We start from the raw sequence: 26,007 nt of genomic DNA, 5'->3' as shown, positions 1-26,007 counted from the left end.
GCCTGCGTACGAGCATGGCCGGTGTAGCCAAGGTTTAAGGGCCTCATTACCAAAACACAAATTTCATTACCACGTCATTTTGAGGTCCGTTTTGGCAATGAGAACCTTTTATAATTTCGGTATTAAGATCATTCTAATGTATATTCAATGGGTGTGCTGTGTTGGTAACTTTATTTACTAGGACCACTATTTACAACTATTGTATAGATCTTTGGTCAAAACAACAATGAATAAGTATGGGTTGTCCCCCACCAAAAAATGGGGTGTACAAAACCCATGTAACACACTGCAAGAGAAAATCTGCAGTTTGTGTTTCAGCAAAGAGCAATCCCGTCACTTAAAGGAGCATATCCCCCATTGACTTATATCGGTTTTCACACTTACATATAATGCCGTTTGATAATCCATGACAGTTTTTGGTCCATATTTCACATATTTAGGTCATTTATAGGCATACTGTATTATCCAATTTGCCCACGGGTCCCATTCAATCCAGAAATGCATATAAAAAACCTTACAACCACACCTATCCACGTCCTAATACACCAATATCACCTGTAAAAGAAGGCCAGCATCCCGGAGTCACCTCTTCACTGTTGACGTTGAGACTGGTGTTTTGCGGGTACCATTTAATGACGATGCCATTTGAGGACTAGTGAGACTGTTTCTCAAACTAGATGCTCTAACCCACAAATGCTCCAGATACTCAATTAGTCTAAAGACCAGTTTTATTGCTTCTTTAATCAGAAAAACAGTTTTCAGCTGTGCTAACATAATTACAAAAATGTGTTCTAATGATCAATTAACCTTTTTTAAATGATAAACTTGGATTAGCTAACACAACTTGCCATTGGAACACAGAAGTGATGGTTGCTGATCGTGGGCCTCTGTACACCAATGTAGATATTTAAAAACAATTTTTTAAATGCCTTTCTTTTTAGGACAATGGTAGACACTTTCTTGTAGGTCTGGTTTGTCCACAAATATGTGGTGTTTAAACAAACTCTCATAGGTCTGTTTCACAACTAACTTCCTCACACTGACTACACCGTTTGCAAATTCAATGATGCATTACAACTAAGGATACATCAACCTGAGTCTTTCAATGACAGCCAGGCCTATTGTGCAGGAATAAGATGGAGTATCCTATATCCACAATATGCCAAATGACTCATGCTTACATTGTTCACTCAAAGCTTCAACCGAGTATAATGAAACAAAGGTTGTGTGTATAATGTACGGTTTACAGACCATTATGTCTTACAGGGGGCATGTATAGGCCTAAAAAGGGCCTAAAATTGCCACTTTATCACAATTTTCTTAAATATGGTTTATTTTACAAATGTAAAATCATATCAAGCATCCTTCCCCCCAGATATACTGAACAAAAATATAAAATGCAACAATGTCACTGAGTTACAGTTCTTATAAGGAAATAATTCTTTAGGACTTAATCTATGGATTTCACAAAACTGGGGAGCCAGGCCCAGCCAATCAGAATTCGTTTTTCCTGTACAAAAGGGCTTTATTACAGAAAGAAATACTCATCAGCTGTCCGGGTGGCTGGTCTCAGACTATCCCGCAGGTGAAGAAGCCAGATGTGGAGGTCCTGGGCTGGCATGAAAACACGTAGACTGGGTTGTGAGACCGGTTGGACATACTGCCAAATTCTATAAAACGACGCTGGAAGCTGCTTATGATAGAGAAATGATTATTCAATTCTCTGGCAACAACTCTGGTGGACATTCCTGCAGTCCGCATGCCAACTGCACACTCCCTCAAAACTTGAGACATCTCTGGCATTGTGTTGTGTGACACAATGCCAGTTTAATCAGCTTCTTGATATGTCACACCTGTCAGGTGGATGAATTATCTGGGCAAAGGAGAAATGCTCACTATCGGGAATGTAAACAAATTTGTGCATAACATTTGAGAGGAGTAAGATGTGTGTGTGGAAAATGGCTGCCATTTTTTCTGCTCATGAAACCAACACTTTTACATGTTGCGTTTATATTTTTGTTCAGTATAAGTTTCTGTGAGAATTACCAGAACAATCTGAGACACCAAAACATATTTGGGGCTATGCAACCATGGAATGGCCTATATTTACCATGAGAAAAGACTGCTACTGTACAACAATGATTGAATTGAGCCCCTAGTGTAGGCCTAGTGTCCTACACACAATTAAAAACCGGCTTAAGTCATCAAATGTGATGACACAGTCCCGCCCTTTCCTGCCAAGTACGCTGTGTTTTTCATAAAGTGACAAATGACCAACTGCCGTAACAAAATCAACAATATTGGTAACAGACTCCATCTGCTGGTCATGTCAAATGGGCAATGTCCTCATGAGTCATGACCAAACTTTGTGTCAGATTACATTAAAATATGAACGGCTGTCTATTATTTAGTGTATCTGGTGGAGAGGAAAGAGTCAAATTCCAAATGAATTGGGTCCTCTTACCAAAGGAAAACTCTAATCTGGACCTCGAAACCAGCCCAGTTCCACTGCTGATAATCATTCTTCCCCTCTAAACAAGGACTGATTTAGACCTAGGAGTGGACACCACACAACTCTGTGCAGAGGGTGCAATCAATTATCAGCTAGGACAGAAAAGCAGCACTATTAGTCTGGACCTTCAGGCTGGGATTCGAACACCCCTGACCTATAGTCCTGGAGACCCATAGCCATGCTGAGTAGGCATGGGGAGCCGCAATGCTAGCTAATAAATCATTGGCTAGTCTGATCATTACTATCTGCGTTCCAGCTAAGCGATTAGTCATTGATAAGTAGCTAGTGTAAAGCATTCCAGGCAAATGTTCTACTAACCTGTGCTTGGCGATAGCCTACTTACAATTTTCTTCCGAATTGAGAACAAAGTATCTTGTAAATGTGTGTCCAGTTGCAAATGGTTCTCGATAAACCAGACAAAATTCTGAAAAATATTAAATCCACATTTTGCACTGAGTGAGTAGTTCCCTCACCATTTCACCTGCCAGACATGTTGCATTCGCAACATCTTTGCCGGAAGTAGTCGTTTCTATGTAACGTGGCCACGTTTAAAAGTAGATAACAGCGCATCAGACAGTGCAACTAAAACAGAAACACACCTTTATTTTTTTATTTAACCAGATAGGCAAGTTGAGAACAAGTTCTCATTTACAAATGCGACCTGGCCAAGATAAAGCAAAGCAATTTGACACATACCACGACACAGAGTTACACATGGAGTAAAACAAACAGTCAATAATACAGTAGAAACAAGTCTATATACACGATGTGAGCAAATGAGGTAAGATAAGGGAGGTAAAGACAAAAAAGGCCATGGTGGCAAAGTAAATACAATATAGCAAGTAAAACACTGGAATGGTAGATTTGCAGTGGAAGAATGTGCAAAGTAGAAATAAAAATAATGGGGTGCAAAGGAGCTAAATAAATAAATACAGTAGGGAAAGAGGTAGTTGTTTGGGCTAAATTATAGGTGGGCTATGTACAGGTGTAGTAATCTGTGAGCTGCTCTGACAGCTGGTGCGTAAAGCTAGTGAGGGAGATAAGTGTTTCCAGTTTCAGAGATTTTTGTAGTTCGTTCCAGTCATTGGCACCAGAGAACTGGAAGGAGAGGCGGCCAAAGAAAGAATTGGTTTTGGGGGTGACCAGAGAGATATACCTGCTGGAGCACATGCTACAGGTGGGTGATGCTATGGTGACCAGTGAGCTGAGATAAGCAGGGCTTTACCTAGCAGGGTCTTGTAGATGACATGGAGCCAGTGGGTTTGGCGACGAGTATGAAGCGAGGGCCAGCCAACGAGAGAGTACAGGTCGCAATGGTGGGTAGTACATGGTGACAAAATGGATGGCACTGTGATAGACTGCATCCAATTTGTTGAGTAGGGTATTGGAGACTAATTGTGTAAATGACATCGCCGAAGTCGAGGATTGGTGGGATGGTCAGTTTTACAAGGGTATGTTTGGCAGCATGAGTGAAGGATGCTTTGTTTGCGAAATAGGAAGCCAATTCTAGATTTAACTTTGGATTGGAGATGTTTGATGTGGGTCTGGAAGGAGAGTTTACAGTCTAACCAGACACCTAGGTATTTGTAGTTGTCCACGTATTTTAAGTCAGAGCCGTCCAGAGTAGTGATGTTGGACAGGCAGGCAGCGATCAGTTGAAGAGCATGCATTGTTTTACTTGTATTTAAGAGCCATTGGAGGCCACGGAAGGAGAGTTGTATGGCATTGAAGCTTGCCTGGAGGGTTGTTAACACAGTGTCAAAAGATGGGCCGGAAGTATACAGAATGGTGTCGTCTGCGTAGAGGTGGATCAGAGACTCACCAGCAGCAAGAGCGACATCATTGATGTATACAGAGAAGAGAGTCGGTCCAAGAATTGAACCCTGTGGCACCCCCATAGAGACTGCCAGAGGTCCGGACAGCAGACCCTCCGATTTGACACACTGAACCCTCAGAGAAGTAGTTGGTGAACCAGGCGAGGCAATCATTTGAGAAACCAAGGCTGTTGAGTCTGCCAATCAATGAATACGGCTGCACAGCAATGTTTCTTATCGATGGCGGTTAAGATATCGTTTAGGACCTTGAGTGTGGCTGAGGTGCACCAATGACCAGCTCTGAAACCAGATTGCATAGCAGAGAGGGTATGGTGAGATTCGAAATGGTCAGTAATCGGTTTGTTGACTTGGCTTTCGAAGATCTTAGAAAGGCAGGGTAGGATAGATATAGGTCTGTAGCAGTTTGGGTCAGGATTGTACCCCGCTTTGAAGAGGGGGATGACCGCAGCTGCAACTACTTCTCTTTCCAATCTTTGGAAATCTCAGACGACATGAAAGAGAGGTTGAACAGGCTAGTAATAGGGGTGGCAACAATTTCGGCAGATCATTTTGGAAAGGGTCCAGATAGTCTAGCCCGGCTGATTTGTAGGGGTCCAGATTTTGCAGCGCTTTCAGAACATCAGCTGACTGGATTTGGGAGAAGGAGAAATGGGGAAGGCTTGGGCAAGTTGCTGTGGGGGGTGCAGCCGTAGAAAAATGCTTATTGAAATTCTCAATTGTAGTGGATTTATTAGTGGTGACAGTGTTTCCTATCTGCAGTGCAGTGGGCAGCTGGGAGGAGGTGTTCTTATTCTCGATGGACTTTACAGTGTCCCAGAACTTTTTTGAGTTAGTGTTGCAGGAAGCAAATTTCTGCTTGAAAAAGCTAGCCTTGGCTTTTCTAACTGCCTGTGTATAATGGTTTCTAGCTTCCCTGAAAAGATGCATATCACGGGGGCTGTTCAATGCTAATGCAGAATGCCATAGGATGTTTTTGTGTTGGTTTAAGGGCAGTCATGTCTGGGGAGAACCAAGGGCTATATCTGTTCCTGGTTCTAAATTTATTGAATGGGGCATGCTTATTTAAGATGGTTAGGAAGGCATTTAATAAAAATATCCAGGCATCCTCTACTGACAGGATGAGATCAATATCCCTTCCAGGATACCCCGGCCAGGTCGATTAGAAAGGCCTGCTCGCTGAAGTGTTTCAGGGAGCGTTTGACAGTGATGAGTGGAGGTCATTTGACCGCTGACCCATTACGGATGCAGGCAATGAGGCAGTGATCGCTGAGATCTTGGTTGAAGACAGCAAAGGTGTATTTAGAGGGCAAGTTGGTTAGGATGATATCTATGAGGTTGCCCGTGTTTACGGCTTTGGGGAGGTACCTGGTAGGTTCATTGATCATTTGTGTGAGATTGAGGGCATCAAGCTTAGATTGTAGGATGGCACCGCCCCCTTTGGCAGTTCTATCTTGTCTGAAAATGTTGTAAATTAGGGATGAAAATTTCAGAATTTTTGGTGGTCTTCCTAAGCCAGGATTCAGACACAGCTAGAACTTCCGGGTTGGCAGAGTGTGCTAAAGCAGGGAATAAAACACATTTAGGGAGGAGGCTTCTAATGTTAACATGCATGAAACCAAGGCTATTACAGTTACAGAAGTCATCAAAAGAAAGCGCCTGGGGAATAGGAGTGAAGCTAGGCACTGCAGAGCCTGGATTCACCTCTACATCACCAGAGGAAAAGAGGAGGAGTAGGATAAGGGTATGGCTAAAAGGAATGAGAATTTGTCGTCTAGAACAGAGAGTAAAAGGAGGTTTCTGGGGGCGATAAAATAGCTTCAAGGTATAATGTACAGACAAGGGTATGGTAGGATGTGAATACAGTGGAGGTAAACCTAGGTATTGAGTGATGAGAGAGATATTGTCTCTAGAAACATTGAAACCAGGAGATGTCATCGCATGTGTGGGTGTTGGAACTAATAGGTTGGAACTAATAGGTTGGATAAGGTATAGTGAGCAGGACTAGGGGCTCTACAGTGAAATAAGCCAATAAACACTAACCAGAACAGCAATGGACAAGGCATATTGACATTAAGGAGAGGCATGCTTAGTTGAGTGATCAAAAGGGTCCAGTGAGTAGTGAGGTTGGTTGGGGTCACGGTGATCGCAACAGCTAGCCAGGCCATCGGTAGCAAGCTAGCATAGGATGGAGGTCTGTTTTTAGTCACCTCGTGCGTTTCCGTCGGGGTTCCGTGTGGTAGAGGGGATCAATCCAATTTGCCCCCCAAAAATAGTTTGAGGCCCAAGAAATCTATTAGATCTATTAAGATAGCAGCCGATAAGACAGCTAACGATTAGCGGACCGCAGATGGGGGTCAAGTAACGTCGCGACGGAGGAGCCAGCTGGATAACTCGGGCAAATAACGTCAGTAGTCCAGTCGTGAAGGCCCGGTGGGGATCCACACTGGCAGGAAAACGGGTCCGGATAGGTGATTGTAGCCCAGGAGTGGCTGATGGAACTCTTCAGCTGGCTAGCTCCGGAATAATTGATGTTTGCTCCGGGATCGACGTAAGCCGATAGTCCCACGGATAGCAGCTAGCTAGCTGTGAAATCCAGGTATAAATGTCCAGAGCTTGCAGTTGACATCCGGTGACATGGAGAGAAAAATAGGCCCGGTATGTTCCGATCCAAGCCGTGCCATACAAAACTGGTGATAGGTTTTCGAGCTAAAGGATAGCTGATGACCACAAACCGTGGTTAGCTGAATACTAACGATTAGCCAGTAAAGAAGCTACCTAGCTGGCTAGCTTCAGGCTAGCTTCTATGGAGGATTACAGATTTGAGGTAAATAATACTTTTTTTTATAAATTGGTGAGGCGGGTTGCAGGAGAGTGTTTTGAAGTTGGGTTTATGGAAAAATATATATATATATAAAAAAGGTATGCGAAGAAAGTTGTGAATAATATATATATATATATATATATATATATATATATATATATATATGTGGGACACGACAAGACGAGGACAAAAGACGTCTGACTGCTATGCCATCTTGGTGGTGTATGCAAGCAACATTTTTTTATTTGATACAAAATGTGAATTTAATATCTTTCTGAATATTCTCTGGTTATTGGAGAACCACTAGCCCTTATTCATTAACTTCAATTCCATTACATTGAGCCATTGGACATCCCCTTTAGCCTTGAGGGAAATGCTCTGTCTAAACGCAAATACGCCTGGCATGCGATACAACTTTAAAAACGCTTGGAACTTAACTTTCATATAAGCAAGAATAATAAAAAAAGATTTTATTCTATGTATAGAATTAACACTTGTAAAAAGATACACTTAACTTTACGCAGTTTATGAAAGTTGCATCCTGCTGTATTATGAGAAACGCGATCGAGACGGAAATGTGAAATTGAACGGTCCATTGGAAATGCGACCGCAAAGTGAGAGGATGTGTCATAGCGAGGCGGTGTGTAAAAACAGCTGGGTGCTACTTTGCTAAACCGCACAGTTAGTGTGCTGCCATCCTGTTAGAAGGTAACAGATTATTTTATTACAATGGTTAAATTGGATTTTCATTGTGTTCAATGGTGTTATTTGCCCCCTAATGGCGCTTTCTGGTACTTAGAAAGACCACGCAAACAGGAAGTACAGAATTTGTTTTGCACGCATAGAAACAGCTACAAACAACGCTACGGTGCAGGTCTTTCAATGTAGTTATTTCTTGTCACGCTTCAGCCTTGGAAAAATATTTGTTTGTAAGTTCGATTCAAGCATTTAGCTAATGATGATAATCTTGTTATTGATAGAGTTGCTTACATATCCATGTTGGTTGCATTTACTCACAAATTGCAATGCATTTAATGTATGTCGTTAGCTGTATTACTTTTCTCATGAGTCATGCAAACGAATTGTAAAATATACAATACTGTAGTTTTGTTACTGTTTCTAGTGTAATATGCTTTGTTATTCTACATAGATGGTTATACATTATTAGAGTAATGAAAGGAGCCAATTACCATATGGTTAACAATTAGCAATATGGTTTGGCATCATGCCAGATGCATGGTACCTTAGCGCGTGCTTTGTATTTATGCAACTTCAAATGTTTAATGTACAGCTACAGTATGTCGGTGTGAATTGAATACTAAAGTATATTATTTTCTGTATTTTGCAGTTTCACAACATAAACGTTTTCAATATATTCATTCAAGAAAAGTCACGCCTTGGGAGTTTTATTGAAGACTTAGTTGTTAGCCATCTGTCTAGTTTTGTATGGGAACGCAACTCAATGGCAGAATAGTTAGCCTATCTTTTATATTTGAAAGATTCTTTCTTGCTTAAATGAAAGTTCCAAAGGTTTCCCATAACCTTAACGCTAGTGAGGATTAATAACTTTTCTCAACTTTAAAACAGAGAGTTGGGATTGTAGTTCATTAATTTCTACATTAACTTTGTACAACGAACCATGGCGGAGTTAGTGCATACAAAAAGACGCCATTACTATTTCTTTCCTATGTCATTGCCTACACGTGTGATAGGGGATTTCTATTGGAGCAGCACTTTCTGGCTATCTACATTACTGTACTGTCACAGATGGAACAACGAACCAGATATTTCACGAGATGTGTAAATGTGAAGCATCCCGTTGGCGTTTCCATTCACTATATGGTAATGAGGAAGCCGAGTGGCCAGAATGCTGCTAACTTACTCATCGATTAAACATTTGATCTCAATACAGTTTTGTTACCAAAACTATCTGTTACAAACAGAGTGGACTAAGTTTTGTAGACTTTACTCTTTGCCAAAGTTTCAACAAAATGTTGTGGTTTTTTGTTCAAGGGTGAATTGAGTTATTGCAAACACCCACTTCACGAAGTAGCCGTTCCCTAACGGAAATATGTGAATACTTGCTAGAACGTGCCAATAGGATATTGCTAGCTCATGCTTTGCCCATCTCCTCGCTTGTTTTTATTTAACTAGGCAAGTCAGTTAAGAAATTCTTATTTACAAAAATTCTTATTGCGCACTGCCCTATGGGTCTCCCAATCACGGCCAGTTGTAATACAGCCCAGGATCGAACCACAGTCTGTAGTGACACCTCTAGCACTGGGTTGCAGTGCCTTAGACCGCTGGGCCACTGATTAATTTTCTCCCATTGGAAACGACAGGTTGTGATCCATCTTGGGTTATTAATAAAAATCTTCGGTAATGTTTTTGCCTTTGTCAAAGAAAGAACAGTATGAAGATAGGCTAAAAACGTATTCGCCAATAGAAAGCTCTAATCACACTTGTAAGCAATGTAATGACGACGTTGGCTAGCTAAGTTCTTGAAGAGAAACGTAATCCGGTATAGATACAACATCCTGCTGAAACTATACATAACATATAACATATGCCATTTAGCAGACGCTTTTATCCAAAGCGACTTACAGTCATGTGTGCATACATTCTACGTATGGGTGGTCCCGGGGATCGAACCCACTACCCTGGCGTTACAAGCGCCATGCTCTACCAACTGAGCTACAGATGTCATGCCTTATTGGAATGGATTTATTGATAATATCTGTTGGAAAAAAGTTTGTATGTTGCCACACACATACCTACCTACTTGTTAACAAAATTAAGGAAGTTTTCTTTAAAATGATTCATAAATATTATCCTGCCAACCACTATATTAAGAAGTTTAAGGAAAACATCAACTCAAATTGCTCCTTTTGTAATGACCACCCAAAAACAGTTTTGCATCTTTTTTGGCATTGTATGCATGTAAGAAAACTGTGGAAAGACATCAGTAGGTTTAGAATTGAACACATTTATGAAGATTTTACACTATTGTGGAGAGATGTACTGTTTGGATTCTTTACATACAATAGAAATAAGCGGAAACATTTATGTAATTCATTTCATTATTCTTTTGGCCAAATTTCATATACACAAATGTAAATTTACAAACAGAAAACCACATTTTCATACCCTACAAAAAGAAATTGAACTGTATTTTAAGACGGTTAAATGCTCTAACAAAAAAGCTGTTAGAATTGTAAGTATATGCATGTCCCTTAAGGTCCTTGTGTAATTGTAATGTGATATTGTACCCCCTAGCTCAATTGTCCATTGTTTGTAATCTATGTATGCTTGTGTCCCCTCATGTGCTTTATGTATTGATTTGTTGTTAATAAAAACATTATTTTTTTAAAGAAACGTCATCCGGTCTAAAGACAGTCTCACGACGAACTGCGTATGTGGTCAAATCAAAGGCGCTCCGAAATACGTGTTCTCCGTATGAATTTAACTAGACAACGTTGCCATGACATCGCCCACGAGTGTGATGGGGGAATTTCTGTTGGAGAAGCAGATTGACGAAAATGAAAACGTGTCAGTTTGTCTTAATAACATGTTAAAATAATGAAGACATAGGCCCAAAACTACGTTGCATCTTCAGAGTAGTTAATTCTCTCAAAGGGAGAATGTTTCACTTCTCTCATTCCTCAAAGGTTGATGTGTTTCGCAAGCGTTCCCGGAAGTCTCGCGATGTTGCGCCTTTGGATTTATTAACTGTGCATTCGTAGCTACTACAAATCAACTATTATCACGTAACGTTAGCTAACGTACGAAGTGCTATCTATTGCTTGAGACCACACGTCTACATATTATATGGGATGTTTTTGAGCCTCAACGTGATGGCTAGCTAGATTTGTCATAATTACATTTTTGGGGAAAGTTAACTGGCAGGCTAGCCAACAACGTGCTAGCTGGCCATTTCATAGCTATGAAAGCAATAAAACGAGTTACTCACTTGTCCTCCAATGGTGACATCAAAGAACACAATCGGGTTGTTGGGGTTAGAAGGCTGAACATTCATTGTTATTTATTTTCACGCACAAGTAAAACAACACGTGAAACTATTCAGTGGTTAGCCGAAAGCATGTCATTAGCGAACTAATTCAAAAAGAACTGCAGTTCCTAAATCTACGGTAGCCGCGGGTGGACAATTACTACGGCTCACTTCCATGGACAAACATTACTGATTGCTTCCACTCAAGAAAACATTTTTGGGGGGTTACTAATGTTATCGCATCCAAATCAATAGAGTATATAAACGATCCATAACTCTTCTCCTTGTACACCAGAGTACATAAATGAAAAAGCACAAAGTCAGAAATAAGTAATTGCTGAACGTTTTATTTGTCTCAATAAAATATTACAAGCTCAAATTCAAACAAAGTAAAGCATGCTCTACTTGGAAGAAAAAAAAACAGAACAAAAGAGTGACTGCAATTAATATTCCATGGCCATCCTAAATGGCCATCATAAGGGGTTTATGAGGCACAAAAACAGCAGAAGCTGCCATACTGCATATGCCAATATCCTATGTGAAGTAATGAGGTTTCTTTACGTTGATGCCATACTCAGACAGGGCAGGGGAGAGGTCCTCCATGGTCAATGTGTACTTCTTGTCCTGCTTTGGGAGAGAAGAGGTGGGATGACGTCGTGAGAAACCAATCAACAATACAGTCATACTTGTGCATGAATAATTCTGTGCAACTCATGTAAACAGTTAGTGTTCATTCACTGAGATGTTTAGCCTATGTTATGTTTCAATACCATCAGAAATGCACCAACCTTTGTCTTGTTCCTGGAGCTCCCAGAGGCCGTGCCCTTCATTTTACAATGCTGCAGGGCATCGTTAGCAATGTCTGAGATGAATTTCTGAGCTGCTAGAGAGACCAAACGGATTCTGAAAACGATGGGCATATTTAATGTTTACATTTGGCGGTGAAATTAGTTGATATAACTGGTGTAAAACCTGAGATGGAGAGGACACTTTGCAGGTAAAGAGGTAAACAAGATGAGGCTTACATTCGCGGATCAGACGCCTCAAAGCCGGCCCGGTTGAGATAGTAGCCTGTCACTGCATCAGGGATCTGGCAAACAAATGGTTGGACTGAAGTCATTGTGATGTGTTTTAGTATGGTATTTTGAAACCTAGCATCACCACAATTGATACCGGAAGGACATTTATATGCTAAATATAAACTACTTAACACAAATATGCAATATGTATACAAGTCAATTGACTGTCGTCATCAGCTTAGGTATGCAAAAAACGTAATCTACATTTGTCTTCTCGTGAACTAATGTTACAACTTTAAAAAGGGGTATGACTCACTGTAGGAGTGTAGTCCTCCAATTGCATGAGAAAGTCAGCCAGTGGTGTGGTGGAGATTACAGGCTTCACATCGCCGTTGGCAATGCCACTGGGAACATAGACACCGTTGGACACGGATGTGTCAGATGATGGTGTGGCCATGGTAGCCGAGGTTGGGGCTGAAACAAAAAAAACATAATGATATGGTTTAATATCTTCCTAAATGTAGCTGAGATGTTGATAGCCAAGGTCCAGCTTTGGGCTAAGCTATGGACTGTTTCACAAAGCAGCAAGCAATGAACGTGCTAGATCTAAGATGGGTTTCAAGTTATGTATGGTGCTACATGATGTGTGGGATACTGTACTTGAAGAATTTAAACAGTTCTGAGTCACTTTTGATCTAGTTTGCTTAGCTAGTAAATAGCAGACCATTCATGTGTTGTGTAACCGTGTCTAAAGCCAGCTCATAAAGCTGTTTATAACCTCAAAATGAGCGGAAATACTTACCATTACTTATGGCAACCGAGGGGATACTGCTGACATTAGTTGCTGCATTGTTGTTAGTGATGCAATTACTGGATGTCGAGGAAATTGAAGAAGAGCCCCCTGGTATGACTGGCTGTGGAGTATCAACGTTCATATTGGTTGCTGGCTGCACCGCAGTTCTCTTGGTAAAATAGACTAAATAAAAAAAAATCAAGTTAGCTAGCTAGCTATAGTGAAAGGGTTAAATTAACTACCAAAAATACCCTTTTACAACAGTGTATGGGCAAATAGCGAAAAATCAAGATAATTCGTACACTATAATCGTGCTAGCAAACAGTGGCATTAGCTTATGAAATTGTATTTTCACGCCTTCCGTGTGCATCGATTTCAATGTCTGGCATAACCATGTCTTATCCCACTATTGGTTCCCCCCCAGAAGAATGTACGCAGATGCATCCACCGAATCTTGGCTTCACTGAAGAAGACCACCGCCGGTTAAGGTAGGTAGCCTACTGTAGCCAATATTGTATGCAAACGTTTGTAGAAAAAAACTATAGATCTGAATTTCGCGTTTTTTGTACACGGTCAAAGATAAACTCTGGCGTGAATAATGGTCGTTGTATTTTTGTTGTTGAAATATTGCATCCCCGTTTAACCTTCAGCCTACTATTGCTGATTTTTATATGATCATGTGACAGTCACTTTATCTTGTCAGTAAAGGGAAACAACGTACATGCATTGTTTAAAAGATCGTCACTAGTTAACACAGTCATAATTATGGCTAAACCCCGCCTATTTCTACAATTTATTTTCTTACATTCTTACACATAATTTTACACATACATGTTATTCAATCATTTCATCCAAACTGCTCGCGCGCGTCAACGAGCTCCTACGAAATAGATCTGAAATAGGTTCTATTTTTGACGATTGACGTACTGCAAGTCCAGCCTCTCCCATCTCATTGATTTTTAGGAGCATATACCCACGCAGGTGATTGGAAGCTGGCGGTCCACACTCCAGTCCAGTTGTTGGTGGTAATGCACCTCAAAGTTGGTTGCTAACTGCCATATAAAGTCGTTTACTAGAAACGATCTAAATTTCCCCATTTATCTGTGGATTAATTGTCGGATTAGATAACACGATGTTGTGTGACTCAAAATGGGTCACATTTCTACAAAGATCCAGGAAAAAAAGGACCCTGCGCATTTCAGGTAAAATAACAACCCAATGTTTATATCCCATGACAAATTAGTTAGCAACAGCAAGTTAGCTAGCTAAATGTCCATGAACGTTTCATGTGTTTCGACCTGTCTGTCTCCAAATGACTATAGTTGGTTCGGAGTTCGTTATGATATTATGATATTTCAACCTGCATGTCCTGATCTCGTCGGCTGTGGATGGACACAATCAACATACGTGCCCGGTGTAGTCAGCATGTTAAAATCAGATTTGAAACCTTACCTTAACAACACTGCTAACCTTGAATGAAGACCAAAAACCTCATATTTGTTTGCATGAATTTTTACAACATGGCCAATTTTGACTTAGTGGCTGTGTTAACTAGCGACAACCTTGTTTAAACGAATACATTATTAATGTAAAAGTAAATAAAATAAGTTCAACTAGGAAAACAAGAAATTAGTCATTCTTCAAATATAACTTGGCACAATAATATTTGTTTTATAATATTTTTGTCACCATGAAAGTGATCTATTACATAAAGCTCAGTCAGTCTTAAGAGGATGTTCAGTCAACGAAAGCAATAGCATTAAACATCATATACATCAATAAATTAAACATGGCTGGTTTGAACTGATGTCTTTGTCATTTTGAAGCAGGGCCCAGAAAGACAGGATGGCATCACCTGTGGATGTCATTGTGGTGGGAGCTGGGAACCGTGGGGAGACATACTCACACTTTGCCTCCCTCCAGCCTCAACGCATGCGAGTAAGGCTCCCCAACATCTCTCGACATCTGATCTTGTCAATAACTTAAATGAGTAGACCATCTGATCTTAGTGAGATATAGGCTTTCATCCCTGCTAGGCTAAATCATTCATCACTTCTTTCCATCAGAATTTAAATGTCCTACCGATTAGTAGCCATTCGGTCTTGACTAAGGTTTTACATAAAAGTCATGATGATGATTACGATGATAATAATGGAAACAATGAAAACTCTAATTAACTGTAGGTCATTGGAGTGGCTGACCCCAGGAAATTTGCACGGGAGAAACTTCAGAAGCAACACAGAATAGCAGATGTCAACGTGTTTGCTGGTATGAGTGAAAAATATTTAATTGTCGGTCCACACCCATTTTCTCCCTACGCTGGATTGATTATTTGGGAACACATAAATTTGAACTATACGTCATAACAGCGTCATATTATCACAAGCATGTCGTAACAATAAACTCTTGTGGCATCTTGTGTCTCTGAATGTCAAGTACAAACCAGTATAATTTTGCATGCATTGTAATCAGTTCTGAAAAGTGTTATGACATATGTTACCTATATTCCTCTTTCCCAGATTGGCGTGGTATAGTACAAAGGGAGAAGTTTGCTGATGCTGTGTTCATTTGTACTCCAGACCGCCAACATAAGGTAATAGTAGTAGAGCATACTTGTTACTCAATTAATCAAATTTAGTATACCACAGAATCTGAGCAACCATTTCAACAGAACTATTTTAGGATGCTCAGTGTCTAGTATTTTGCCCATTGATGCTACAACAGGCTAAGATTGAGAATCCATGATGGCTGTTCTGAGTGAGTGTGTGTTCTTGTCTTCTTGCCAAGAACCCCGCTGTGGCACTGGCAAAGAAAGGCTACCATATTCTTCTGGAGAAGCCCATGGCTGTGAGTGTTCCCCCAACCCCTGTAAATACGATGTATGTTGTTGTGATGTCTGATCAAGACAAGATTATTTCAGCTACCCTATACCAGCCCAGTACACATAGTTTATACAATCAATCATATCTAGAGATATAGAAAGAGTGTCTGTGTCCGTGTTTGTTTTTGTGGGCGTGCAGGCGTGTGTACGCGCAGTGTCAAATTGATATTTCTTCGTATTAGGTAACAGCTGAGGACTGCACAGAGATTGTAAGAACTTGCATTCAAAATGGTGTGATGCTAACAGTGTGCCATGTCCTCCGATATGACCCTGTCATTCACAAGATAAAAGTAAGTGTATATTCATTTATTTGAAATATTACAGTATGTTTTGCACAGATATATGCTTTTTGCGTAGCCCAGCATCATTAGGACAATGGCTACTGTGATTGGATTTAATGCCCAATGAGAGCTCGAGCGAAAATATGCCTAGTAACAAGGTACTCCTCGCGGGATAGAAGCAGTCAAATCAATCTTGAAAAGGGCTGCCATATAGTGTGTTGCCAATGCTTTGGAATTGACCCCACAGGTGCTGATGGACAGTGGAGCGATTGGAGACCCGGTCCATATTCAACACCTAGAACCGGTAGGGATGTATTTACAATACTCTGTAAATTTTACATAATTTACATAGAGTATATTCAGACCTGGGTTCAAGTGCTATTACTATAAAGTACTAATAGTATTTAATGTATCTGTGTTTGTGTGATCTTGCCGTGCACAGTGGAAACAACAGAATAAATAAATAAACTTCACTTACTATAATAGTTGCAAAACTGCAAAGCCCGCTCACCTAGGCTCTCCAGACAGGCTATAGCAAACGCTTATATTTATGGATGATTTCAAATAGTATATGAACCCAGGTCTTCGTACAGTATTGTACATTTTAATAGTGACCTCCACTCCGCTCTCAGTGCAGCCTGCATGGGTTAAAATATCTGCAAAGATTTCCATGGTTACTTTCTCCTGTTCTAGGTGGGTTTCTTTCACTTTGCCCACTCCTTTGTTCGAGGGAACTGGAGGAATGAGGCTGAGAGCTCTTTTGCACTTCTGGCCAAATCCTGCCATGACATTGACTTGATACATCACTGGGCTGGAGGACGAAGGTAAAGAGGCAATGTTTAAAAAAATATATATAAATAAAATAACAAGTTAATCAACTCATTTATTTGATCGACTGACAGCCCTATTAAAAAAAGCTTGTTCTTCACAGGTGTTTGAAAGTGTCATCATTTGGATCTCTCAGTCACTTCCGCAAAGAGAAAAGGGTGTGTGGTCTTCTCATATACATTTGGAAAGTATTGAACTCCTTCACTTTTTTTCACATTTTGTTACATTACAGCCTTATTCTAAAAATGGAATAAATCATTTTTCCCCTCATCAATCTACACATAATAGCCCATAATGACAAAGCAAAAACAGGTTTTTAGACCTTTGGCAGCAATTACAGCCTCAAGTCTTCACGGGCATGACACTACAAGCTTGGCACACCAGTATTTGGGAAGTTTCTCCCATTCTTCTCTGCAGATCCTCTCAAGCTCTGTCAGGTTGGATGGGGAGCGTTGCTGCACAGCTATTTTCAGGTGTCTCCAGAGATATTCGATCAGTTTCAAGTCCGGGCTCTGGCTAGGCCACTCAAGGACATTCAGAGATTTGTCCCGAAGCCACTCCTGCATTATCTTAGCTGTGTGCTTAGAGTCGTTATCCTGTTGGAAGGTGAAGCTTCGCCCGTCTGAGAACCTGCTCCAAAGCGATCAGGACTTCATCAAGGATCTCTCTGTACTTTGCTCCGTTCATCTTTCCCTCGGTCCTGACTAGTCTCCCAGTCCCTGCCACTGAAAAACATCCCCACAGCATGATGCTGCCACCACCATGCTTCACCATAGGGATGGTATTGGCCAGGTGATGAGCGGTGCCTGGTTTCTTCCAAACGTGATGCTTGGCCTTCTGGCCAAAGAGTTCAATCTTGGTTTCATCAGACCAGAGAATCTTATTTCTCATGGTCTGAGAGTCCTTTAGGTTCCTTTTTGGTGAAGTGGGCTGTCATGTGCCTTTTACTGAGGAGGGGCTTCTGACTGGCTACTCTACCATAAATGCTTGATTGGTGGACTTCTGCAGAGATGGTTGTCCTTCCGGAGGTTCTCCCATCTCCACAGAGGAACTCTGTCAGAGTAACCATCGGTTTCTTGGTCATCTCTCTGAACAAGGTCCTTCTCCCCCGATTGCTCAGTTTGGCCAGGTGGCCAGGTCTTGGAAGAGTTGGTTCCAAACGACACAATCTTGTCTCGGGGCTCTACGGACAATTCTGTCGACCTTATGGCTTGGTTTGTGGGACCTTATATAAACAGGTGTGATCCTTTCCCATTCATGTCCAATCAATTGAATTTACCACAAGTGGACTCCAAACAAATTGTAGAAACATCTCAAGGATGATCAATGGAAACAGGATGCTCCTGAGCTCAATTTCAAGTCTCACAGCAAAGAGACTGAATACTTATGTAAATAAGGTATTTTTAAAATTGTTTTTATTTGCAAAAAGATCTAAAAACGTGTTCGCTTTGTCATTACGGGGTATTGTGTGTAGATTGATGAGGGAAAAATAATTTAATCAATTTTAGAATGAGGCTGTAACGTAACAAAATGTGGGAAAAGTCAAGGGGTCTGAATATTTCCGAATGCACTGTAATCAGAAAGGAAGTGGTACAACTATGTGTGTCTGTTTTGGACACTGATTGAACTCTAAATAGTTTTAAACAATGGGTTTGTCATGCCATTGAACAATAATACAGGCCCTGGAGTGATGACAACCACAGTTACATAGACATGAATGAATGTGTTACTTTAAAATATTAGCATCCACATTCCCATACCATCTCAAATACTATATAATACCATACCATCTCAAATACTTCCCATACCATCTCAAATATATTGTTTAGTTTTTAATATACTGGAACCACTGATTTCACAACTATTTGGATCCAAACTAGGGAAAATATGGATCGTTAAGGAAAACATTACAGCAACAGCCGATACAACCTTTACACAGAGTAACTGTGTCAGAATAACAGCACACCACAGGCGATACGGTGGGAGATGCTGCCCCATAAGCCTGAGAACTGACTGTAACTAACTCCTGGTGATTCTTTGTCTGGGAAAACATAGCTGACAAAGCATTGCATCACACTCCCACAACCACAACCCCAGTTTCCTGCCTTACAACCACCTCTCCCGAAGCAGCTGATGTCCATGCTTTTACATTTGATTTCCACTTTTGAGTTACCTTCTAATCATACTGTACTCATTGTGTGATATTATCACTCGTTGTATTAATGTTTGTTTTTAGATCGTTTTTAATTCTGTCAAAGGTACTCAACCCTCTTTGGCCCCTTTGGGACACAAGTCCACAATGAGCTTCCATTTAGTCCTACATAGTATAATGGTGGGTTTCCGAAAAGCTTTGTAGCACTAAGATCATCTTTCGATCCATTGCCTACAATGGATTTGCTGTAGATGATGTGAGTGCTACGATGCTTTTGGTAAACCCACCCGAGAATAATCAAAGGTGATTCAGTGCTAAAGAGTTTTTCCTCCAGCCACCAGGTGCTGCAGACCGCTGCCTAGACTGCCCTGTAGAGGAATCTTGCCCATATTCTGCACGCAAGATCTACCTGGACAGAGTCAAAAAGGTTTTTCCATTCATGTCAATTACATTTGATTTGTCCCACGAGGGGCAATTATTATTCAGGGCAAGCAGTGTAAATCAGAAGGCTCATAGAAAATGACCAAAAGCACTTTACAGTAACCCAGGCCTGTGTGTGTCTCTCAGGGCTGCGTGGGCTGGCCCGTGTCTGTGATATGTTCCAGCTCTCTCCCAGACATTGAGTCTGTGACCGAGGCTCTGAAATCAGGGCCGTACGGCCGCTGTGTCTACCAGTGTGACAACGACGTCTGCACCAACCAGGTAAGACTGACCACCATCTGGCTAGACGCTAGCGCAAAGAAACCATGCTTAGAAAAAGGCTTATCCTACATTTATACAGCTACACTTATTATGAATTATTTATTTATTATTTATTACTCAGTATTTCACCTTTATTTTAACAGGATATCTCCTTTAGAATAAGTGTCTCTTTCGTAACAGAGACCATTCCGAGTGTCAGAAGAGAGGTTACAGAATTGTAAATTAAGTCCTGCACACTTTTGTTGTATTTAAATTAAGTTTATGCTTCGGTCAGAAATAATAGTACAAGCATTTCACTACACCCGCAATAACATCTGCTAAACACATGTATGTGACAAATACAATTTGACTTGGATTTGATATTGGCTCAAGTCGACACAGCTCCTCTCTTTATCTCTCTTCTCTCACCTTGTTGTACCTGTGTGTACAGGTGGTGAACATGGAGTTTGAAGGGGGTCTTACAGCTGCTTTTTCCATGGTGGCATTTACAGAGGAGATATGTAAGCGGAGGACCACCATCTATGGCAGCAAGGTACTGTAGCACTCCAGTCCAGACACAATCTTGAATAATCCAACATCAGGTTAAATCATTATGAATAATTCATTGTTGATCATTAATATGCCACTTGTGTGATTGAAATGAATGTGATATGATACTAAGATACAGATATGGATTGAATAGAAAGAGATAGATTGTGAATATTGATGGAACACACACAAACTGAAATAGTTTATTGACCTGAATTTCTGTGTCATAGTTTATGAACTTTGGTATCTCTCTGTCCGGGAATATTTATCCTTATAAATAAATCTGTATTTGTAGTAGCAGTAAAGCTAGAGCTGGATGTATCTGGCTACTGTCTGATTTTAGTACATAAAGATAACCTGCAAACATTTTCTTATCATGTAATGATTGCTTTGTTCCTATAGGGGGAGCTGTCGTGTGACGGACATGAGATTCGAGTGTTTGACTTCCTCACAGGGAGGGCCACCAAGCACACAGCAGAGACTTGCGCCCCAGGGGCCTTTGGCATGGGCGGGCACGGCGGGGCGGACTACCAACTGGTGGAAGCCTTCATCTCTGCTGTGGCGGTGAGTGCTGGGAGCCTGTGTGAATGTCAACATTGAGGGACATTTTTTTAAAAACTTTAGATCTGTGCTTCAAATCAATTTTTTTTTGTCACATACACATGGTTAGCAGATGTTAATGCGAGTGTAGCGAAATGCTTGTGCTTCTAGTTCCGACAATGCAGTGATAACCAACAAGTAATCTAACTAACAATTCCAAAACTACTGTCTTATACACAGTGTAAGGGGATAAGGAATATGTACATAAGGATATATGAATGAGTGATGGTACAGAGCAGCATACAGTAGATGGTATCGAGTACAGTATATACATATGAGATGAGTGTGTAGACAAAGTAAACAAAGTGGCATAGTTAAAGTGGCTAGTGATACATGTATTACATAAGGATGCAGTCGATGATGTAGAGTACAGTATATGCATATGAGATGAATAATGTAGGGTAAGTAACATTATATAAGGTAGCATTGTTTAAAGTGGCTAGTGATATATTTACATAATTTCCCATCAATTCCCATTATTAAAGTGGCTGGAGTTGGGTCAGTGTCAATGACAATGTGTTGGCAGCAGCCACTCAATGTTAGTGGTGGCTGTTTAACAGTCTGATGGCCTTGAGATAGAAGCTGTTTTTCAGTCTCTCGGTCCCAGCTTTGATGCACCTGTACTGACCTCGCCTTCTGGATGATAGCGGGGTGAACAGGCAGTGGTTCGGGTGGTTGATGTCCTTGATGATCTTTATGGCCTTTCTGTAACATCGGGTGGTGTAGGTGACCTGGAGGGGAGGTAGTTTGCCCCCAGTGATGCGTTGTGCAGTCCTCACTACCCTCTGGAGAGCCTTACGGTTGAGGGCGGAGCAGTTGCCGTACCAGGCGGTGATACAGCCCGCCAGGATGCTCTCGATTGTGCATCTGTAGAAGTTTGTGAGTGCTTTTGGTGACAAGCCGAATTTCTTCAGCCTCCTGAGGTTGAAGAGGCGCTGCTGCGCCTTCTTCACGATGCTGTCAGTGTGAGTGGACCAATTCAGTTTGTCTGTGATGTGTATGCCGAGGAACTTAAAACTTGCTACCCTCTCCACTACTGTTCCATCGATGTGGATAGGGGGGTGTTCCCTCTGCTGTTTCCTGAAGTCCACAATCATCTCCTTAGTTTTGTTGACGTTGAGTGTGAGGTTATTTTCCTGACACCACACTCCGAGGGCCCTCACCTCCTCCCTGTAGGCCGTCTCGTCGTTGTTGGTAATCAAGCCTACCACTGTTGTGTCGTCCGCAAACTTGATGATTGAGTTGGAGGCGTGCGTGGCCACGCAGTCGTGGGTGAACAGGGAGTACAGGAGAGGGCTCAGAACGCACCCTTGTGGGGTTTCGTGTTGAGGATCAGCGGGGAGGAGATGTTGTTGCCTACCCTCACCACCTGGGGGCGGACAGTCAGGAAGTCCAGTACCCAGTTGCACAGGGCGGGGTCGAGACCCGGGGTCGAGACCCAGGGTCTCGAGCTTGATGACGAGCTTGGAGGGTACTATGGTGTTGAATGCCGAGCTGTAGTCGATGAACAGCATTCTCACATAGGTATTCCTCTTGTCCAGGTGGGTTAGGGCAGTGTGCAGTGTGGTTGACCTATTTGGGCGGTAAGCAAATTGGAGTGGGTCTAGGGTGTCAGGTAGGGTGGAGGTGATATGGTCCTTGACTAGTCTCTCAAAGCACTTCATGATGACGGAAGTGAGTGCTACGGGGCGGTAGTCGTTTAGCTCAGTTACCTTAGCTTTCTTGGGAACAGGAACAATGGTGGCCCTCTTTAAGCATGTGGGAACAGCAGACTGGTATAGGGATTGATTGAATATGCGTTGACTTAGGCTTGTGTTAATCATACATTGATGTCGTGGAACGTCGTGGAACAAAATGTTATTTGAGTTATCTAGATCGTTGTTTGGATTCAATCAAACCCCATTGCGAAATTTACACTGTTGCAGTACCTGGTTCAATAAAATCACAGAATGGTATTGGGTACTGTAAAAACTCTTAGCCTAACTCTACCTGAAGGGGGTATACAAAAGGCATTCATAACACCTTTAAAAAACAGTCAGGACACCTTTTGCAGTATCACTCATAGGATATGCTTAACACCCCGGCAGTTCTACAATCTAAGCTAGATGCCCTCAATCTCACAAAAATCATCAAGGAACCCACCAGGTACAACCCTAAATCCGTAAACATGGGCACCCTCATAGACATTATCCTGACCAACTTGCCCTCCAAATACACCTCCGCTGTTTTCAATCAGGATCTCAGCAATCATTGCCTGTATCCACTATGGGTCCGCGGTCAAACGACCACCCCTCATCACTGTCAAATGCTTTCTAATCGACATGGCCCGGGTATCCTGGAAGGATATTGACCTCATCCCGTCAGTCAGGATGCCTGGCCATTCTTTAAAAGTAATTTCCTCACCATCTTAGATAAGCATGCCCCGTTCAAAAAAATGCAGAACTAAGAACAGTTAGTTCACTCCAGACCTGACTGCCCTTGACCAGCACAAAAACATCCGGTGGTGGACTGCAATAGCATTGAATAGTCCCCGTGATATGCAACTGTTCAGGGAAGTCAGGAACCAAAACACGCAATCAGTCAGGAAAGCAAGGCTAGCTTTTTCAAGCAGAAGTTTGCATCCTGCAGCTCTAACTCCAAAAAGTTTTGGGACACTGTAAAGTCCATGGAGAACAAGAGCACCTCCTCCCAGCTTCCCACTGAACTTATGCTAGGTAACACAGTCACCACCGATAAATCCATGAGCATTTCTCAACGGCTGGCCATGCCTTCCTCCTGGCTACTCCAACCCTGGCCAACAGCCCCCCCCCACAGCTCCTCTCCCACGCCTCTTCACCCAAATCCAGATAGCAGATGTTCTGAAAGACCTGGACCCGTACAAATCAGCTGGGCTAGACAATCTGGACCCTCTCTTTCTAAAACTATCTGCCGCCATTGTTGCAACCTCTATTACCAGCCTTTTCAACCTCTCTTTCGTATCGTCTGAGATCCCTAAAGTTGGAAAGCTGCCGCGGTCATCCCCCTCTTCAAAGGGGGTGACACCCTATACCCAAACTGTTACAGACCTAAGACCTATATCCATCTTGCCCTGCCTTTCTAAAGTCTTTGAAAGCCAAGTTAATAAACAGATCACTGACCATTTCGAATCCCACCGTACAATCTCCGCTGTGCAATCCAGTTTCCGACACCATTCTGTATACTTCTGGCCCTTCCTTGGACACTGCTAACTAACTCCAAACGAGCTTCAATGCCATACAACACTCCTTCCGTGGCCTCAAACTGCTCGTAAACGCTAGTAAAACCAAATGCATGCTTTTCAATTTCGCTGCCCGCACCCGCCCACCCGACTAGCATCACCACCCTGGACGGTTCCAACCTAGAATATGCGGACAACTATAAATACCTAGGTGTCTGGTTAAACTGTAAACTCTCCTTCCAGACTGATATTAAACATCTCCAATCCAAAATCAAATCTAGAATCGGCTTTCTATTTCGCAACAAAGCCTCCTTCACTCACGCCGCCAAACTTACCCTATCACAGTGCCATTCGTTTTGTTACCAAATCACCTTATACCACCCACCACTGCGACCTGTATGCTCTAGTCGGCTGGCCCTCGCTACATATTCATCGCCAGACCCACTGGCTCCAGGTCATCTATAAGTCTATGCTAGGTAAAGCTCCGCCTTATCTCAGTTCACTGGTCATGATAACAACACCCACCCGTAGCACACGTTCCATATACGTTCCAGGTATATCTCACTGACTATCCTCAAAGCCAACACCTCATTTGGCCACCTTTGCTTCCAGTTCTCTGCTGCCAGTGATTGGAACGAATTGCAAAAAAAATCGCTGAAGTTGGAGACTTTTATTTCCCTCACCAACTTTAAACATCAGCTAACCAATTGTTGCAGCTGTACATAGTCCATCTGTAAATAGCCCAACCAAATCTACCTCATCCCCATACTGTTTTTATTTACTTTTTTGCTCTTTTGCACACCAGTATCTCTACTTGCACATCATCATCTGCTCATTTGTCACTCCAGTGTTAATCTGTTAAATTGTAATTATTCGCTCCTATGGCCTATTTATTGCCTACCTCATGCCTTTTGCACACACTGTATATAGACTTTCTTTTTTTCCTACTGTGTCATTGACTTGTTTATTGTGTTATTGGCTTGTTTATTGTTTACTCCATGTGTAACTCTGTGTTGTTGTCTGTGTCACACTGCTTTGCTTTATCTTGGCCAGGTCGCATTTGTAAATGAGAATTTGTTCTCAACTAGCATACCTGGTTAAATAAAGGTGAAATAAATAAACCTTACATTACTCTAATGTCGATGGGAAAACAATGTGACTCGTGTTTGCGTGTGTGTGTGTGTGTGTGTGTCGCGTAGAGTGGAGATGCATCTTTTATCCGTTCCGGACCAGAGGAGACTCTACTGAGCCACAAGCTGGTGTTTGAGGCTGAGCGGTCTCGACTGGAGAGCAAGGTGGTGTTCTGTGGGCCTGACCAGGACTAGACGTCTACATGAACAGTGACGTGAAGGGACATAATCATCATTTTGATCATCAACAATGATTCAACTCTAATAATTATGACAGAGCTCACTCAGGCAGCACATGAAAATGATTAACTGGATATTTAATGGATATTTGATTTTACTGTATGTAATATGTAGCTAGGCCTAGTGTTGAGATTGCTTAATTCTCAAGGATTGTTTCATGTGCACATTCCATGAAAATTATTTTCTTAACAAAATGTGATGTATGTACTGTTTGTCATGTCAGCAACTGTTTTTATGTGAGAAACTGATTTTCAAAGAATCATATATTTTGCCAGTTTTCTAAAATGTTGTGTGTTCTAATATCTTGTATGAAACTGGAATCAAGGCCCCCTCGAAGATGCTTTTGAAATTACACACGTAGCCTATCTAAGCAAACATCTATAAATACACCCCATGCACTTACCAAAAATGCCTCTTTTGCTGTATTGTACTTTGCTCTACATTACTCTTCTTTTGTATCGTCATTAGCACAGTATAGGT

General features: G+C 41.6%; 3 protein-coding genes across 12 annotated transcripts in view; 1 reads left to right on the top strand and 2 right to left on the bottom strand.

The window, feature by feature from the left end:
- Positions 1-11,325, bottom strand: part of ppih (peptidylprolyl isomerase H (cyclophilin H)) — a 38,696-nt gene extending 27,371 nt beyond the window's left edge. Inside the window, exon 1 of one of the 4 annotated variants that reach the window (XM_046343553.1) lies at positions 11,139-11,325. In XM_046343553.1, the coding sequence (XP_046199509.1) occupies positions 11,139-11,204 (66 nt within the window). In that variant the 5' untranslated portion in view covers positions 11,205-11,325. Of the gene's footprint in view, positions 1-2,830; positions 3,017-11,138 lie in introns of those variants that run through there. The other 3 variants (XM_046343558.1, XM_046343555.1, XM_046343556.1) reach the window with 3 other exon arrangements.
- Positions 11,326-11,504: 179 nt separating this feature from the next.
- Positions 11,505-13,839, bottom strand: taf10 (TAF10 RNA polymerase II, TATA box binding protein (TBP)-associated factor). Of its 4 annotated transcripts, none has more exons than XM_046343550.1 (6): positions 13,821-13,839; positions 12,999-13,172; positions 12,513-12,670; positions 12,203-12,267; positions 11,966-12,080; positions 11,505-11,804 (listed from the first exon to the last, which is right to left on the bottom strand). In XM_046343550.1, exons 2-6 carry the CDS (start codon positions 13,129-13,131, stop codon positions 11,712-11,714), a joined length of 564 nt encoding a protein of 187 aa, XP_046199506.1. In that variant the 5' UTR covers positions 13,132-13,172; positions 13,821-13,839; the 3' UTR covers positions 11,505-11,711. The 4 variants fall into 4 exon arrangements, with proteins under 4 accessions (XP_046199506.1, XP_046199505.1, XP_046199507.1 ...); XM_046343549.1 differs by lacking the exon at positions 13,821-13,839 and adding an exon at positions 13,292-13,632; XM_046343551.1 differs by lacking the exon at positions 13,821-13,839 and having other exon boundaries at positions 11,505-11,801; positions 12,999-13,634.
- zgc:154075 (uncharacterized protein LOC556929 homolog) lies at positions 13,314-25,936 on the top strand. 4 transcript variants are annotated; one of them, XM_046343541.1, is made up of 14 exons: positions 13,314-13,477; positions 14,819-14,927; positions 15,173-15,257; positions 15,509-15,582; positions 15,777-15,836; positions 16,053-16,160; positions 16,399-16,455; positions 16,845-16,975; positions 17,083-17,137; positions 19,466-19,558; positions 19,699-19,833; positions 20,264-20,365; positions 20,764-20,925; positions 25,357-25,936. In XM_046343541.1, exons 1-14 carry the CDS (start codon positions 13,368-13,370, stop codon positions 25,480-25,482), a joined length of 1,407 nt encoding a protein of 468 aa, XP_046199497.1. In that variant the 5' UTR covers positions 13,314-13,367; the 3' UTR covers positions 25,483-25,936. The 4 variants fall into 4 exon arrangements, with proteins under 4 accessions (XP_046199497.1, XP_046199496.1, XP_046199499.1 ...); XM_046343540.1 differs by having other exon boundaries at positions 14,816-14,927; XM_046343543.1 differs by lacking the exon at positions 13,314-13,477 and adding an exon at positions 13,994-14,191.
- Positions 25,937-26,007: the final 71 nt, after the last annotated feature.

This window comes from Oncorhynchus gorbuscha, linkage group LG03 (assembly GCF_021184085.1).
Source record: "Oncorhynchus gorbuscha isolate QuinsamMale2020 ecotype Even-year linkage group LG03, OgorEven_v1.0, whole genome shotgun sequence".
Taxonomy (NCBI): Eukaryota; Metazoa; Chordata; class Actinopteri; order Salmoniformes; family Salmonidae; genus Oncorhynchus; species Oncorhynchus gorbuscha.
This window is presented reverse-complemented; position numbering and strand designations above follow the sequence as displayed.